The sequence below is a fragment of the Camelus ferus genome, chromosome 10 (assembly GCF_009834535.1).
Source record: "Camelus ferus isolate YT-003-E chromosome 10, BCGSAC_Cfer_1.0, whole genome shotgun sequence".
Taxonomy (NCBI): domain Eukaryota; kingdom Metazoa; phylum Chordata; class Mammalia; order Artiodactyla; family Camelidae; genus Camelus; species Camelus ferus.
In genome coordinates, this window is record NC_045705.1 from 45,944,339 (window position 1) to 45,960,730 (window position 16,392).

Here is a 16,392-nt window from a genome sequence, read left to right on the forward strand (position 1 = left end):
TACCTTTTTTTCAGTGAGTAATACTCCATTATATGGTTGCACCACAGTTTGTTTATCCATTTACCCATTGTGTTAATTTTCTCTTGCTGCATAACAAATTACCACAAACTTAGTGGCTTAAAATGGCACCTCTTTAGTAGCTCATAGTTATAAATGTCAGAAGTCTGGGTGGGCTCCGCCGGGTTTTCTGCTTAGGATTTCACAACGCCAAAATCAAGATATCATCTGGGCTGGGCTCTTATCTGGAGACTCTAGGGGAGGCTCTGCTTCTGAGCTTCAGCTTGTTGGCGGATTTCAGTTCCTTGTGGGTGCAGGGCTGAGGCCCCGTTTCCTTACTGATTGTTGGCCCGGGGTTGCTCTCAGCAGTTAGATGCCACTCTCCAGTCCTTGCAGACAGCCCCTCCATCTTCAAAGCCAGCCATGGTGCCCCGGGTCCTTTTTCCTGAATTCTCCTTCTGCTATCTGCCAGAGAAAACGCTCTGCTTCTAAAGGCTCTGGTTAGATTACGCCTATCTGGAGCCCACTCTTCCATTTTTGGTAGACTTTCATTTTTTAAAATGGCTTTCTTGATATTAAGCAGTTCTTTGACATTTTAAGCATTTCTATACATTGATCCTTATTCTGCCACCTCATTCTGCAGCATGATTCCCTTTCCCCCTGTCCCGTGGCCCTTATACCATTCAAGTTTTCTCTTCTCCAGATTGAAAATGCTCATTTTTTCCTTGAGTTTTTACATGACATGTTGTAGCATAGCATTATAAGTATACTCTCTGGAATCACACATAATTGGATTTAAATTCAGCTGTGCCACCTACTAACTGAGATATTGAACAAGTTAACTTCTCTGAACCTTGGTTTCCTTATCTATGCATACCTTATAGGATTAATTCAGAGATTAAATGAGCTAATGTGCGCAAAGCTCTTAACCACCTTCCTGTGTCACATTATATACACTCAATATACGTTAGCCACTATAATTATATCATATTATCATCCTTTCCCCAGTTTGTTCTTTTTTTTTTTCTGGATGTGGTCTATTTTATCAGTGACCTTAATAAAATATGCTGCCTGAATTGTACAAGTAGTGCCTTAAAAAGGTTCATATCCTCTCCTAGGATGAGTATCAATCCATGGTACATTTTATGACAATCCTGTCCCCAGAAACGTATGGAAGGTTGTCAGCTGAGTGAGGGGAGGTGTCTCTGTGTCTTTGTCTCAGTGTATCTCTGTCTGCTCACACTGCTGTGCCATTGGCTACCGAACAAGGAAAGTGCTGTTCACCATGCTGTTTACTTTGCAGATGTGTAGGTGATGGTCGTGTGGCTCGTGTGTGAGCTTTGAGCTGGGATGGTGAAGGGGTTATAAATACCCCATCAACATATATTCAAGGTGGCCTGGTGCCACACAGAGCTGATTCATGAAGGAATCAAACCTGCATACTGGTTTGAAAACAATTTGGTTTTGCTCAGTCACGTTGCATGCGTGGCCCGCTGCTAATCTCTGGGTGGCATTTTCATTTTGGATTTATTCACCCCCTGTTTTGCTTAAGCTGAAAAATAAATATATTTGTTGCACCAGAAAAAAAAATTCATAGTCCTTTATTCAATAATTCTGCTTTTTAGAAAATTTATCCCAAGGGAATAATCAGAGATGCAGGCAAAGATTTTTGTTTGAGAATGTTGTCACAACAGAATTTGTAATGGTAAAATATTTGTAGTGGTAAAATATTGAAAGCAATCTAGGTAGAGAAATAATGAAATTAGGGTACATTCCTATGATGCTATAAAGCTGTAAAAATCACAATTTTAATGAAAGTAATGACATGGGAAACAAATTTTATGTTAAGTGTAAAAGTCATGATATAAAACAGGATATAAAGAATAGCCCCAACTGTGTTTCCAAAATTATATATATTTTATTCACAGACAAATATTGATAGGGAAAAGACTGAAAGGAAATATACCATGTGTTAATAGTGAGTGATGGAATTATTGATTTTTTTATTTTCCTTACTATATTTTTGTTAATAACTGTGTATTACTTTTATAATCTGAAAAAATAAATAAATTTTATTTTAAAATTCTTTCATGTATGTAGCCCAGAGCAGAACCTGACAGTCCACAACTTTGTCTTGAACCAGAAAAGTTGCAGAGTCACATCAGGAGATCAACAAAGTACCTCTGATGATCACTCAGCTGGGAACTGGCCTGAAGGTGTTACTGAGTCCAAGCTCATACTGCTCACTGCAGGACAGGCCAATAAATCAAGAGATGAGTTGTTGGGGCAAAGAATAGTGACTTTATTTGAAAAGCCTGCAGACTGAGAAGATGGTGGACTAGTGTCCCAAAGAACCATCTTGCCTGAATTAGAATTCAGGATTCCTTTATACTGAAAGGGGAGGGAGTAAAGTCAAACATTTCCTGGTTCTGGTCAGTCTCTGGAGGGAATGTGTTAATTTCTTCCTTCCTGTAGTCATGCACAGTTGGGCCTGGTCAGGATGTTCCCTGTGAGCTAAACAAAGGTATTTTAGCTTCCTGCTCATTACCTAGGAGGCAGGATTCCCAGAGACGGGCTATTATATGTATTATATATATATGTAAGGGATGCTTATAGGCAACATCTCTTTAGTGATTAACTTGTAGCAAAAGCAATAGAATAAAAGGTTAAAGTAAAAGAAACAGATCCAACATAGAGTCAGATTTGTTCTCCCCTAGTACAAAGGCGGTGGGGTTCTAGCAGGCTGTCCTTGGGGAAAAGATAGCAGCACTCATTATTAAACTTTCGACTTATGGGGCTGCTCCTAGGGAGGAAGTCTGTTGGGCTGGGTCACATGGCCCCAGTCAGTTGCAGCAGATACAGTCACTCTTGGTGCTGTGTTCATTGTTATACTGCACACGCTTGCTATGATAAGCTTTGATGTCTCTGTCACATCTTATCTGCATTCTTGGCTTTTTAATCCCAGAAAGAACAAAGCTTTAGGATCTGGCCCTCTAGACTTTCTTTCGTTTGTTTCAGTTGAAAAAAACAAAAGCGATCCTTAGTGTGAGGGGCTCCAGGGCACCAGTGGGCCTCTTGGTCAGGGGCCAGGTGGTCTGCCCAATGCCTGGCCATGTTCAGGGGGTTTTGCCCCATGCCACGCTGTGCCAAACTGCTGTGTAGCTGCAGCAAAGGCAGAGATTCCTGAGCCTTGTGCACAAATGGCTCAGAGTCAGCCTGTCAGCTTTTTTTGTTGTTACTGTTGCTGGGGATAGACTTGAGAGAGGAGGGGGCTGTGCTGTCTCCCTCCACACGCTAGGGTCCATGTTCTAACTGTTCCCACTCTGGGGTATCACCCAGAGCATTTTCCCCAGACCTTGTGGGATCTACCTGTCATTGTCTTGGCAGGCCATTCTATTTATCCAGTGACTCAAATTCTGAACATCTGAAGGATCATCTAGTCTCTGAATTCAACCATTATTTACAGAGCTCAAAGCATTTACAAGACTCTACTCAGAAGCTGAGGAAATTCAGAGATAAATCCAGTGTCATTCATGTAGCACTTTCTGAGTCCCTAGTCTGTGTGTCAGATCCTGAGTCAAGAGCTGTGGGAGGTACACAGATGAGAGACTTCAATTCAACAAACTTCTTTTTTTTTTTTTTTAATATTTTTTATTGAGTTATAGTCATTTTACAATGTTGCATCAAATTCCAGTGTAGAGCACAGTTTCTTAGTTATACATGAGCATACATACATTCATTGTCACATTTTTTTTCACTGTGAGCTACCACAAGATCTTGTATATATTTCCCTGTGCTATACAATATAATCTTGTTTATCTATTCAACATATGCCTGTCAGTATCTACAAATTTTGAACTCCCAGTCTATCCCTTCCCACCCCTCTCCCCCTCAACAAACTTCTGATTAGGACCTACTATGTGCAGGGCACTGAGGAAAGAAATTAATGAAACAGTCTTAATGCTTGAGGAAGTTAGAACCTACATAATCTGGGAAGAGAGAGACATGTGAACCACTTAATAATAAGTGGAATAAATGCTATTTCTATAGCAGGGCCCAGAGGAGGGAGTAATTACTTCTGAAGTGGCCTGGCTACTTACTAGCTATGTGCTTTTAGTCAAGGTATTTAACCATTCTGTTCCTCAGTTACTCTATCAAATGAAGATATAATGAGTTAATTCACATGAAGTACCTAGAATGGGATTTAGTGGTCATAAATGTTAGCAATCCTTTTCCTTCTCCTCTTCTCCTCTCTCCCTTCTTCCCAAGGATGAAAGATTCAGGTTACCCAGAACATGACAGCATGAGCCAGGTGTGATGAGGAGTGGGTGGCGGAATGGGTCTGTGGGGTCTGATGAGGCTCCATGCAAGTGTTCCTGGGTAATTCTGCTGGCTGAAGAGGCTAGAGAACCACACCAGGTCCACATCATGGAGGATCTTCAATACCAGACAAGGAACAGGGGCTTCGGCAACAGGGAGCAAACTAATCCATGTGTGCTTTCTGGAGAGCATTTTGGCAGAGCAGGGAGAGGTTGGGGAAGAGAGGGACACCAAGGAAGCTGCTGCACAATTCCAGGCAGGAGTTAAGGCCAGAACTAAGACCGTTTCTCTGACTATCTTAGTGTGATGGGGGCTAAGGAAGAGATTGAGTTCTCCTGTGTGCCTGCCTGTGGGTTTCTTACTGAAGGAGCATTGCTTTGAGTGACAGTTTATCCCATATAGCCCATACATTTTAATATTCTAAGACTGTGTTCAGTCTCTGACCTCAAAGCTGATCCACCCATACATCCTAGCACACTTAGCTGTGCTCTTTGCATTGCGTGTGAGATAAGCATATACACAGACTTCCTGTGTGTAGACACCAGTGGCTTGCACAGAGCTGAGCAGCTGTGGAACCTGCCGAAATCTTCAATAGCCTCAATGCAAGGAAGTCTTTATGAAGAGGGGTCTAGTATTTAAAAATCCCCGAATATATGTATATATATATGCAAGACTGAGACATTATGCTGTACACCAGAAATTGATACATTGTAACTGATTGTACTTCAATAAAAAAATAAAATCACAACAATGAAAATTACCTTGATATTGATTGTACATAAAGACATATTTGCCAGAGGCTTTACAATATAGAAAGAGTTGGGCTATCACAGGAGATGATACCCCAGATGAAAGTACCATTTAATGAACTACTTCTAAGTATTAGGAGCTGGGTTGGGTTCTTTGGCGTACTTGATCTCACTGAATCTTCACAATCCTGGGAGGCAAGCATTAGTATACTTGTTACATAGAGCAGAAAGAAAGGCTCAGAAACTGCAGACTATATGCCCCAGGTCAGATGACCTGAGAAATATCAGTCTTGGGACCAGGCTCTTAGTCTCCATGAACCTCAGCTTTCTCATCTACCTTTAATATGTTTACTGATTTTCTCAGTTCCCCTGTATGAACCAATCCACTGCACCAGTCCTGCTGCTGTCTTCCTGCACAGGGTCCCACTTCCCACCAGGCCACAGGCCCTGAGCCCCCACCTGACCACTGCCATCCCTGCCGAGCAATTTGCCTCACATGGGCTCCCATCCTCCACTCCCCTGCCTGGCCACCTTCCTACCTTAGGCTTTTGGACTGAATTATTCAGGAAGGAAGGCTATACTCTGTACTTTGTAGAACTTTTCTTGTTTTCTTTTTTGTCTGTTTTGGTTAAGTATAACTTAAACACAGTAAAATGTGCAAAAATACAGTAAGGTGTTCAACTCAATGAATTTTTACATTTGTATATACCTGTGTAATCACCCAAATTAGGCACCCCAGCAAGCCTCCCTCATGCCTCTTCTCAGATACACCCACCCCAAGACTACCACTATTCTATACTTTCACCAGTGATTAGTTTTGCTTGTTTAAATTTTTAACTTTTTATTTTGAAATAATTTCAAATTTATAGAAGTGCTGCAAGAATAGAAAGAACTCTTCAGATCCTTCACCCAGACACAGCGTGTATTAACATTTTACCACATTTATGTGCATTTGTGTCTCTCACTCTCTTTTCTGAAAATATAACATTGGTAGAACACTGTTATCTAATCTGCAGGGCATCTTCGTATTTCTCCAGTTGTCTCAGTGATCTCTTTCATGGCAGTTTTTCACTTTGATGTAGGATTCATTCCAGGATCCTGTATTGCATTTAGTTGTCATGTCTTTTTGCTTCCTTTAATCTAGAATAGCTTTTCCTTATCTTTTATGACACTGATAATTTTTAAGAGTACAGGACAGTTGTTTTGTAGTTGTTTTGTGTAATAGCTCTCAATTTTGTTCTACCTGATTTTTCTTTTTGAATAGATTCACTTAGGCACTTTCAGCAGGAATACAAAGTAAGAGATGTGTCTTTAATGCATCACATAAAGAGGCACCTGATGTCACTTTATCCCATTGCCAGTGATGCTAACTTAGATCACTTAAGTAAGGTGATATTTACCTCCTTTCTCTGCTAGAAAGCTACCACTTATCCTTTCTTTGTAATTAAGAAATAATCTGTGAAGAGATACTATAAGACTATGTAAATATCCTGTTCCTCTTCATATTTTTGCCCAGTAGTTTTAACATCTATTAATGGTTCTTGCCTGAATTAACAGTTACTATTGCAAAATTATTTTCTTGCTCAATTATTCCTTTTACATCTATTATTTTTACATTGGACTATAAGGAAGAGCTTTCCTTCCTCCCCTATTTATTATTCAGTCTGTACTTCCGAATTTTAATTTTATTCAGTGAGTTATAATCTATTGTCATTATTATTCATTTTGATGCTCAAATTCTCCCTGATTTAGCCAGCGGGAGATCCTTCAAGCTGGCTACTGTGTTCTTTTGACATGTCCCTGTTATTCTTTGATCACTTCCTTACTTCCTGGCACAAATAGATGTTCCAGGCTCAAGTTGTTCTTTCCCAGTCTCAACCCTGGAGTCAGCCATTTCTTCAAGGAGCTCTGATTTCTTAGTTGAACAGTATTTAAAAGCCAAGATCTGTGCACCAAGTGACCTCATAGCTGCTGTGGTATTATTCTTTCTGGGCAATTTCATCTTGGTCTAACTCAACCTGTGTATGTGTGTGCACACGTGTATAGAACTGTGAGTTCATACTGATACTTCTAATTCTAACCCTATGTCCACAGGTTTCCTCTTTGCCCTCCCTCATTACATACTTGTTTTCTTCATCTACAATGAAAACTCTAGCTCCCAAGAACATTAATATATTTCATTTGCGCAGTCCTAAAATATATATAAAATACTTTCATAATTGATACATGCATACTGCTATGGAAAAAACATAATCCACTAAGTAGAGTTAAAGTTTTTTTTTTAACTTCTCTTTTTGTTTTTAAACAGAACTTATTTAGTCAAAGTACTGCATTTAAAAGTTACTAGAATTGGTTCTTTTTTTCCTCCTTCAGAATGGTTATATTCTTTATTTGAAATAAGTCTGCCTACTTTTGAACTTCATGTGGATAGTGTCATGCAATATTTACTCTTCTGTGTCAGATTTCTTTTGTTCACCATCATTCTTGAAGATTTATTTACATTTTGAAGAGCATAGGGATTTTTTTCCATTGTTATAAAGTATTTTGATTATAGTACACTATATTCATTCCACTGATGATGAATATTTGGGTAATTTTATGTTTTTATTATGAATAAAGCTGCTGTGAACATTCTTGTAGATGTCTTTTGATGGAAGTAAGTAATCATTTGTTTGTGGTACTTGGGTTTTCTGGCACGTGTGTGTGTGTGTGTGTGTGTGTGTGTGTATTTACCGTTAGTAGATACTGCCAAACAGTTTTTCAAAGCAGTTTTTGAATTTATATTCCTGCCAGCAAAGTAAGAGATTTCCAGTTATTCTACTTCCTCACCAGTGCTTCGTACTGGCAGTCTTTGTAAATTTCAAGCTGTCTTGGCTCTTAGGGAAAAGGTTCAGTTTTTTTTGAGAAGCACACTATAGGATGTTTGGCTGGCTTGAATCTGTTAATTACCCGTCTTGGAGGTTGGCTGTTCAGCTCACGTGGTTGTATCCTATTCTCAAGGGTTTAAGTAACTTACTGGTGTTGGCTTTACTGAAATTCAGATTCATTGTTGTGTTAGGCACTTTTAGTCTGTAAGGATCAGAGATACTCTGTGGTTACTTTAGTACTGTAAGGATGGGCATAAATACTGGAAACGGTGAAGCAAATGCCTTATAAAAGAACAACTGGAAGGTCAGTTAGAACACAAGGCAGCTCAGAAATTTAGACTTTGCACCGTCAGCAATAAGATCTAGAAATCTCACATTCCAGTGACTTGGCTTCTCTTCTCTAGTTTGTTCCTGCTGCTTCTGACTCTTCTGCCTGTAGCTCCTCCTCATCTTAACCTTTTCTGGGTCTGTTTCTTCCAGCTACTGCTCCAGTTACCAACTAGACTAAAGCACTCATGCCCTACAACCTGTTTCAGGCGAGTTTTTACATTAAGCCATTTCACAGGCTATGGCCACTCCGTGCACTAACCCACTTTGGGTAGGTATCCATCCATAACCCAACCATACCAATTAGGCCACAGGAGCACATAGTGTCAACATGGCAACTTATGAGAAAGGAATTCCCATAGAAGTGCGCTATGGAAAAAGCAAGCATCCTGAGTGCCTGGCTAGTTTACCTCTATATATTATATTCTAATTCAGTAGACATTTCTCAGGCCCTCTCCTTATCTGCCAGTAGAGTAACTGTTGAAAAAGAAAATGAACTGTTCACAGTGTACCTATGCCAGTTCCTAATACTTATAGTTTCCTTTTGTATGTTCCCAAATTTTATGTTTTATATGTTGTGGAAATGTGTCTGTGGAACAAGGTCAAGCTCAAAGTGAATTTTATTCTGTAGAATTTGAGGGTGCGGTGTGAAAGGGTTTTAGGATGTATAAGATATGCTTGAGTGTTATTATCCAGTTTTAAAGATGAGGGAATTGAAGTCCAGAGAGGTGAAGAGATTTGCCCAAGGTCACATGACCAGGAAGTGTCAGGGCAAGGACTCAAATCCAGGTCTTCTGATTCTCTAACTAGAGCTCTTCTCACTACCCCACACTGCATGGGGAGACGCAACAAAAGCAAACTTTAGCCAAAGCGAGTGGAAGGATTTGAGAGAAGGCAGTTCTCCTAGGGGCTGAGATGATCTGGGAGGCTTCCTGAAGGCAGTGGGTTTTGAACTGGACCTTATAAGATTGGTAAGGTTTAGAATAGAATGGAAAAGAGACAATGGTGCAAAAGAGGGAAAACAGATTTTCCAGGGTCAGAGAAGAGACTTGTGTTGCTGGGCTAGTGGGTTTATGTAGGAAAGGGGTGAGAGATCAAGTGTGGTAGGAAGTTAGGAAGCTTTGAGACCATTAAAAAAATTTTTTTTGGTATTTAAAAATTATTTTTAAACCAGATCACTACAGGATGGAGAGAAGAAAGCTTAAAGTCATTTAGGTAGCCTTTAAAAGGAGTGTAAGGAACTGAACCAAGATGGTAGCACCTGAAAAATCAAGACATTGAAAAGCAGAATTAACAGGCCTTTGAGATAGAGTAAGAGGGAGATAAAAGAGTCAGAGAACTATCAGTAACTTGAGAGTTTGAGCCTTAGTGACTGGGGCAGTCTGGTACCAGTATCAGAAGAGGAGGGTCAGTAGGTGTAATGGTTAAGCTCGCAGGCTTTGGATCAAGACCAACCTGGGTGTACAGCCCAGTGTGACATGGGACCAATGATTTAACTTCTCTGGGTGTGTTTGCTGACCTGTTGAGTAGAAAGACAGATTCCCACTTCTCAGATTAGCTGTGAGGATGCAGCCTTGCAGGTAAAGTGAAATTCCATGTCATGTGCCTGGATGTCAGGCACTTAACCAAATTTTAGCTCTTTTCCTCCCCATCCCAACCTCTCCATTTAAGAATGTAGTGGAACCTAGCTAAAGACTCACTTTCTTAGATATAGAATTTGAGGAAGGAAGGAATGAAGGAAGGAAAGAAAAAGAGAAAAAGAAAACAAGGAAGGGAGGGAGGGAGGAAGGAAGGAAAAAAGAAAAGAATAAAAGAATAGGCTTTACAGGGAGGATGGGTTCTTCCCCATTGGACTTTGAGATGGAGGACAAGATGGAGCCTCTGGACCCAAAGGTCTCATTTTTTGTCCTCCTTTCACATCTAGGCTTCAGTCAAAAACTGAAGCCCTCACAAAGGGAGTTAAGGTTATCTTTGCAAGGCTAGGTTCTTAAGGAAGCAAGCCACTGTGCTGCCTCTCTGCTGTCACCATGACCTCCTTTGAGGCTATTTCTGAGCCTAGGGGTAAAACTCCGTTGGCTGACAGGACTAAAGTTTGCTGTAAAACATGCCCAGCCTCCCAGCCTGCTTTTCTAACAGTTTCCGAAATTCTGGTTTGTCTCCCCAGGGTTCTCCGCAGATGGCAACTGGGTTTGGGCAGAGTTTAGCAAAGGCTGCACTGAAGCGCCGGTTCCCTTCCCTGTTAACCCCGGCCGGCCGCCGGCGGGAGGCTGCCCTTCTGGAGCTGCTCCCCGGTCTGCTTCTCCCCCTGGCGGCGCTGGCGGAGGACGGGCCCTGAGGCTAAGACCCTAGGCTGTGCAGCGGGAAGCCCTCCCTCTCCAGAGTCCCGTCGTACTGAATGGCGGCCCCCACCCCGCCGTCACGTGCCGCCACATGCGCCTCGTTGTCATAGCATCAGCATCGGCAGGCGCCCCAGCCCATTGGCGTGAGACGGAACCAATCAGTAGGCCCTTCAGGCTGCTGCGAGCTGGGATGGTCCCTGGGATGCCACCGGGCTGCTAGGAGGAAGCTGAGGGTGATCCTTGGCTGGTGATGGGGACCAGCCTTGGGTAGTGGCCTCTGCCGGCTTCTTTTCCTTGGAATTTTAGTGTTTCTTCCCCCAAGTCTTCATCGCACCCCACCCTACTCTGTTTTCCCTGACTGGTTTCCCCATCAGAGTGTGCACAGTTGGGCAATTTGGTGGAATTCCCCGTGAGGTTATAACTTCCACGGCGATGGCAGAGGACAAATCTTTGTTGCCATTTTACAACCGTGTCCCCCAAGAAAAAGCCCTGGAACAGACCTTGATCAATCCAGAAGTGGGTATTCCTAGCCCCAGGAAGATGTTTGAGCCTTGTAATTCTGGGGCTTTCCAAGCATAAGATCCCTTGATATTGGCACAGGGTTGCCAGATGTAAGGAGCTGGGTGGCAGTTTATTTCCATCCTGTATGGGTATAGGAAGGGTTTAGACAGCTAAGAAGACAGAAAGGTTGAACCTGGGTGGTCACAGACCGCTGCACCTCCACTAATTTTAAGACACTGGGCAAGTTACCTTACCTCTCTGAACTCCAAGAGGTTGCAACAAAAGAATCTTAGGTTTGGTATAAGTTTAAATGAAATAATACAGGCAAAGCATTTTGCCAGGTACCTGGTCATAAGCACTCCATAAGGGCCAGTCAGCTGTTTTTAGAAGTGGTACAGCTGTACAGCTGCTGGGAGCTAAAGTGCTCACATTCAACATTTGACAAATATTTTCACATTAATCTAATTTTTGCTTATTCATTTAGTTACTCGTTCATTTAACCCATTAATGCATTCATAATATTTTTGTTGAGCATCTGCTACCAGTAGATTCTTGCCCCAGCTCATCCCTGTCCAACTGCATTTAGGGGGATCCAGCCCCAAGGGGAACTGCAGCTCCCCTACACAAGAAGTGAGGAGTCTAGCTTGGCAGGAAGGGTGATCTTGTCCCTGTGGTGGTTGGGATTCTGGAAATTATTTTCTGCAGCAGCTCTGCCTCCTCAGGCAGAGTTGCCTGAATAGAGCAGACCCCTCTATTGTTTGAGGAGCACTAAGTCAGGACAACTTTCTACATCCACCTTTGTCTCCCACCCCTCACCCTTGAGGAGGTGTGCGCCCCATCTCCTGAAGGCCCCAACTAGCAAGCTGGAACCTATTTTCTCTATAGTGGGACTCAGCCTCCTAGGACTGAACTCTGTTGCTGGTCCACTGTGCTTTGTTGTGCTAGGGTTTTGGGAACAATCCTGTGCTTTTGATACCCCATCATCTCTATGCTCTGTTCTTATTTGAAGTGTATATTCTTCCCTCCCTGCCCTCACTGTGCATCTCAGTGCCTGTCTCCAGTTGGGCCGGAGTGGCCACGCCACTACTCACACTTGTGTTGGGACCATCTAACTTCTCTGGGTTCTTATCTTTGTCTGGGCCCCTTCATGCCCTTTACTTGGGCTGTGTAGCGGAGACATTGCTGGGCAGGCACCTGCTGGATGGATGTCTGTGAGACAGGGATACTTAACACCGGCATGGTTCATAAACAGACATCTCACGTGTGGTAGAGGCCATGATGTGTAGTGCTGTGGGAGTCACCTGGGTGGAGCAGCTGGTTCTGCTTTGAGAAGTCAGGGAGGGTTTACTGCTGATGTCTGAGCAGTCTTACAGGACTTTGCTAGGTGGACAGTGGGAGAAAGGGAAGTCAAGTCAAGGAGAGTAGCACACGTAAAAGCCTGAAATCACATGATATTCTTAAAGAATGTGTAACGTAGTGTCAGTGGATGAAAGGAAATATGTTATCCGGGGTTGAGGGTTCATGAGTAGCAGAGGGCCTTGTGAAGGCCTTGTAAACCATACTAAGTATTTAGACTTTGCCCTACCACCACTGGGATCCTGTGAACGATTTTCTGTAGGGGCATGATGTGATTTATACGTAAGGAAGGTGAGACACATGGCTGTGAGGGGATGCGTTGTCTCGTTTGTCCTGTAGCAGTTCTGTATCAGAGTCAGAAAGCAGAGGACCTAGGACTCACCTAGCTTCCTGGCTCTAAATCTCTTTCTCCTGGGCACACTGCCATTGTTAACAGAGTCTTCTAGAAAGCTGGGCAGTGGGTGGATGCTGACAGAGGCAATATGAAGCAAATGGTCATTGATACAATCTTGTTGAAGGAGTGCAGCACTGGGATTTTGTGGCCAGGAGATTTCAGTCTCCTGGCCTCTGTGCCAGTGCAGACAGCAAGAAGCAGTGGGGAGCTCTGAGCTTCAAGCGCTATTCTGCCTTGACAAAATCCATTCATCACTGCCTCGCTCATTAATTCACAGCAGCATCTGCTGCCTGATGCTGGCATTTATCAGTGGCTTGTTTCTGGAAGCCCCTGGTCCTCAAGGTTGGTCAGTTCTGCAGTCCGCAGCCACAGGGTAAGCCCTGGCAGTCAGAGACAGGCCCTTTCTGCCTGCAGTTTGTAAAATGAAATAATTTTATTTTTTAAAAAACAAAGTGTGACCTAGCAGTACAGAACATGAGCTTGGAGATCAGGCAGACCTGGGGTTTAGTTCTGCGGCTGCCACTTAGCTAGCTAGGAAAGTTATGTCATATGCGTGAATCACACTAAAATGAGCAAAATCAAACCTTCCTGAAAAGATGATCATGATCAGTAAGGTGAGATAGGGTTTATAAAGTGCCCTGGCGTGACACATGGCACATATGAGTCCTCAATATATGATGACTTTACCTCCTGCTCCTTTTGTTGCCACCACCACCACTGGCAGCACTACTGCTACCACCACGGTTACAGAAAGTTTGAAAAATATGGAAGAGAAGGAAAAAATCTTATGGTCTTACCACCATGATGCAGCTGCCCTTAGAATTTAATTATATTTCCTTCAGATCTTTTTTCCCCACTAGTTCAGAGCACATCAGATTTTATAGCATATTTACTTTATAGCCAGGCAGGGTTTTTTCCTCTGTGATGGGAATTGCATTATACTTATTTTTCTTATTTTTAGTAGATGATTTTTCTGATTGTAAAAATAGGGTATAAAATTTAAGGAGCACAGAAAAAGCCAAAGGGAAAGCCAAACTTGTAATGCCTACCTTACCCGTAGCCCAGAGTCTGTCACTAGTAACCTTTTGGTATAGCTCCTTCCAGTCTTTTATTCATGCTTTATTATAGAGTTGAGATCATATTACATATACAGTGTGCTTTTTTGGTTCATGGAATATCATGAGTATTCTCCTTTATTGTAAGCATCATTTTCCAAAGCTGCATAGTAATTTCTAGGTCATTCGATAGCTCTGCCATAATTTACATAGAATTCTCCTATTGTTAGACATCTAAGTTTTTTTTTTCCCCAATTCTTCAATCTAAGCAGCTTCTTATGACAGATCCTAGGGAACCAGCCTCAGTATAACCAGGAAGCACATGATGAACTTGTGCTGTGTGTATGGCCCTGGGTGAAGCACAGGGGGTACCCCTCAGATAACTCAGTTACAGAGCCTGCTTCAGAGGACCTAACACTAGTCACCCTGGAAATACTTACTGGGGTAACATATATACAGGTGCTTCTTTGCCAGACACTATCAGGGAATCCACCTAAACATGGGTGACCCTTTTCCCTGTGGAAGCTGAGATCCTGGACGCATAACTTTTACAAAGAAAATAGCCTCAGAAGCTTTGCTGCCCCTTTTCACCTACCAGTGTGTTATTTGGCCTCCTTTGCACAAATGCCTTTTGAGCCTGTTACCTTGACTGTCAGGGCCTGTGCTAACTACCTTTGAATGTCATTTCCAAGTGGTTTTCACCGGGAAAGAGTGAGAGGCTATAGCATCAAGAAAGGAACTTGTAAGAGAATCAGAATCAGAGAGGCTCTAGTCTTAGTTTTGACACACAGTTGCTCTAGCACCTGAGGCAAGTTATTTCCTCTTCCCAAGCCTGTATTCTCCCCGTAATATAGAAAGATTGGACCAGATGATCCCCAGGGCTCTTCCAGTTGACATTCCATGAGTACCTGAAGCCTTCTTCTTGCCAGGAGCTAAAGTGAGTATCCTGATAAAGGTCACAGGATGCTTCTCATTCCTTTTAATTAATACCTGGGGAACCATTTATGCTTTTATATTCCCAGTCACTTCCTCCTGGTAGCCTTTGGGACATGCAGAGACTAAAAGGCAAGAAGTATCTCTCACTAGGTGCAAACACTGGATTCAGAACCCAAATCATTATCTTTTATGTGTGAGGTATTTGTTCTTTATGTACCTTGTTCTTTCATTCATACTTTCATTCAACAGGTATTAACTGAGCCCCAGGCCTTGTACAGTCCACTTGTATAATGTAGAGGGGAATGAGACTCAGCCCTGTTCTCAAGACACACAGTCTAGTGAGGAGGCAGGAACAAATGTAAACGACAACCAGATAATTGCTGCAGTGGGTACATGTAAGTCGCATAATGGAAAGAATGCTTGGGTCTGCCTAGAAGCTACAGCAAGGGGCTCTCAGTGGATGCTCTGAACCTTTAAAGGATGAATAGAAGTTTTCTAGGTAGGCAGTTGAAGGGAGGGCATTCCAAGCAGAGAAACAGCATGTGCAAAGGCCCGGAGGTATGAGAACATGTGTTCAAAGGGCTGCAGATAGTTTGTGTGGCTGGAAGTTGAAAGGAAGTGAGCAGATGAGGAGAAGTCAAGCATTTTTCCTGAGGCAAGTCTGTTTCTACTGAATTCTTTGCTCATTTTATTAGTCTAGAGGAGAGAGGTGGACTGTTTAGCTCAGTTTTTGAAAGCTGTCATCTGTATTGCCTCATATTTCCATTTTTATAGTAACACATGCTCATTATAGAAAGTTTGAAAAATACAAAAAAAGTAGAAAGAAGAAAAGATTTTTAAAAATCACTCACAGTCTCCTGCCTAAAGACAAATACTTTAACATCTTATTGTATTTCTATTCAATGTTGTAGTTTTCACTTATTTTTATGTAGTTGTGACTGTGTTGTAATTATAGTCTTAACTTTTGTACATGGTGCCCCCCCTACTTACTTCCTTAAATTTCCCCTCAAAATGGGTGTTGTATCATTAAAAGTAACTCTGATTATAAAATATAATGGCTGAAAGAAATACATTTTCTTTGTCTAATATAACTTTCTTTCTTTCTTCTTACAGGTCTCTTGTGGCTCAGAGCATAATCTGGCAGTAATGGGTAAGTAACTATTATACTGATAACTGTGTTTATTCTGAAACTTGTGGGCAGAATTGGAGAAGACTCTTGGTTAACCAAAGGCCAGGGTGCTTGCGTGGGTGAGTACGTGTGTGTGTGCACTGGGGGAGATTCTGGGAAATGGGAGTCTTTGGTTGACCAAGGATTTGCTAAAAGCCCCTTTTCTAAAAATTTCTATTCACATCATCTAGCATCTTTTTAAGGTATCTGAGCTGGCCTCCCTGCATTAGAAATGGCATTTGGGGATATTAAAGATCTTAGAGGCTGGAGGCATCATGTGTAGAAAGCCAGACATAAAAGGGGAAGAGGATTGGGCTGCTCTTGGTTCTTGAATAAATCCTTTGCACTTAGTTCTTCCCTCTTGCTCGGCTCTTTCCTTGGAG

General features: G+C 42.2%; 1 protein-coding gene across 11 annotated transcripts in view; it reads left to right on the plus strand.

Moving 5' to 3' along the window:
- The window catches only part of SERGEF (secretion regulating guanine nucleotide exchange factor), a 200,504-nt gene that overhangs the window by 106,229 nt on the left and 77,883 nt on the right, over positions 1–16,392 (plus strand). For 10 of the 11 annotated variants that reach the window (XR_004323270.1, XR_004323271.1, XM_032488906.1 and 7 more), the window contains one exon: positions 15,955–15,991. Coding sequence is in view for 8 of the 11 variants with exons in the window: in XM_032488906.1 (XP_032344797.1) it covers positions 15,955–15,991 (37 nt within the window). In the remaining 3 variants the exon portion in view is untranslated. Of the gene's footprint in view, positions 1–15,954; positions 15,992–16,392 lie in introns of those variants that run through there. The other variant, XM_032488914.1, reaches the window with a different exon arrangement.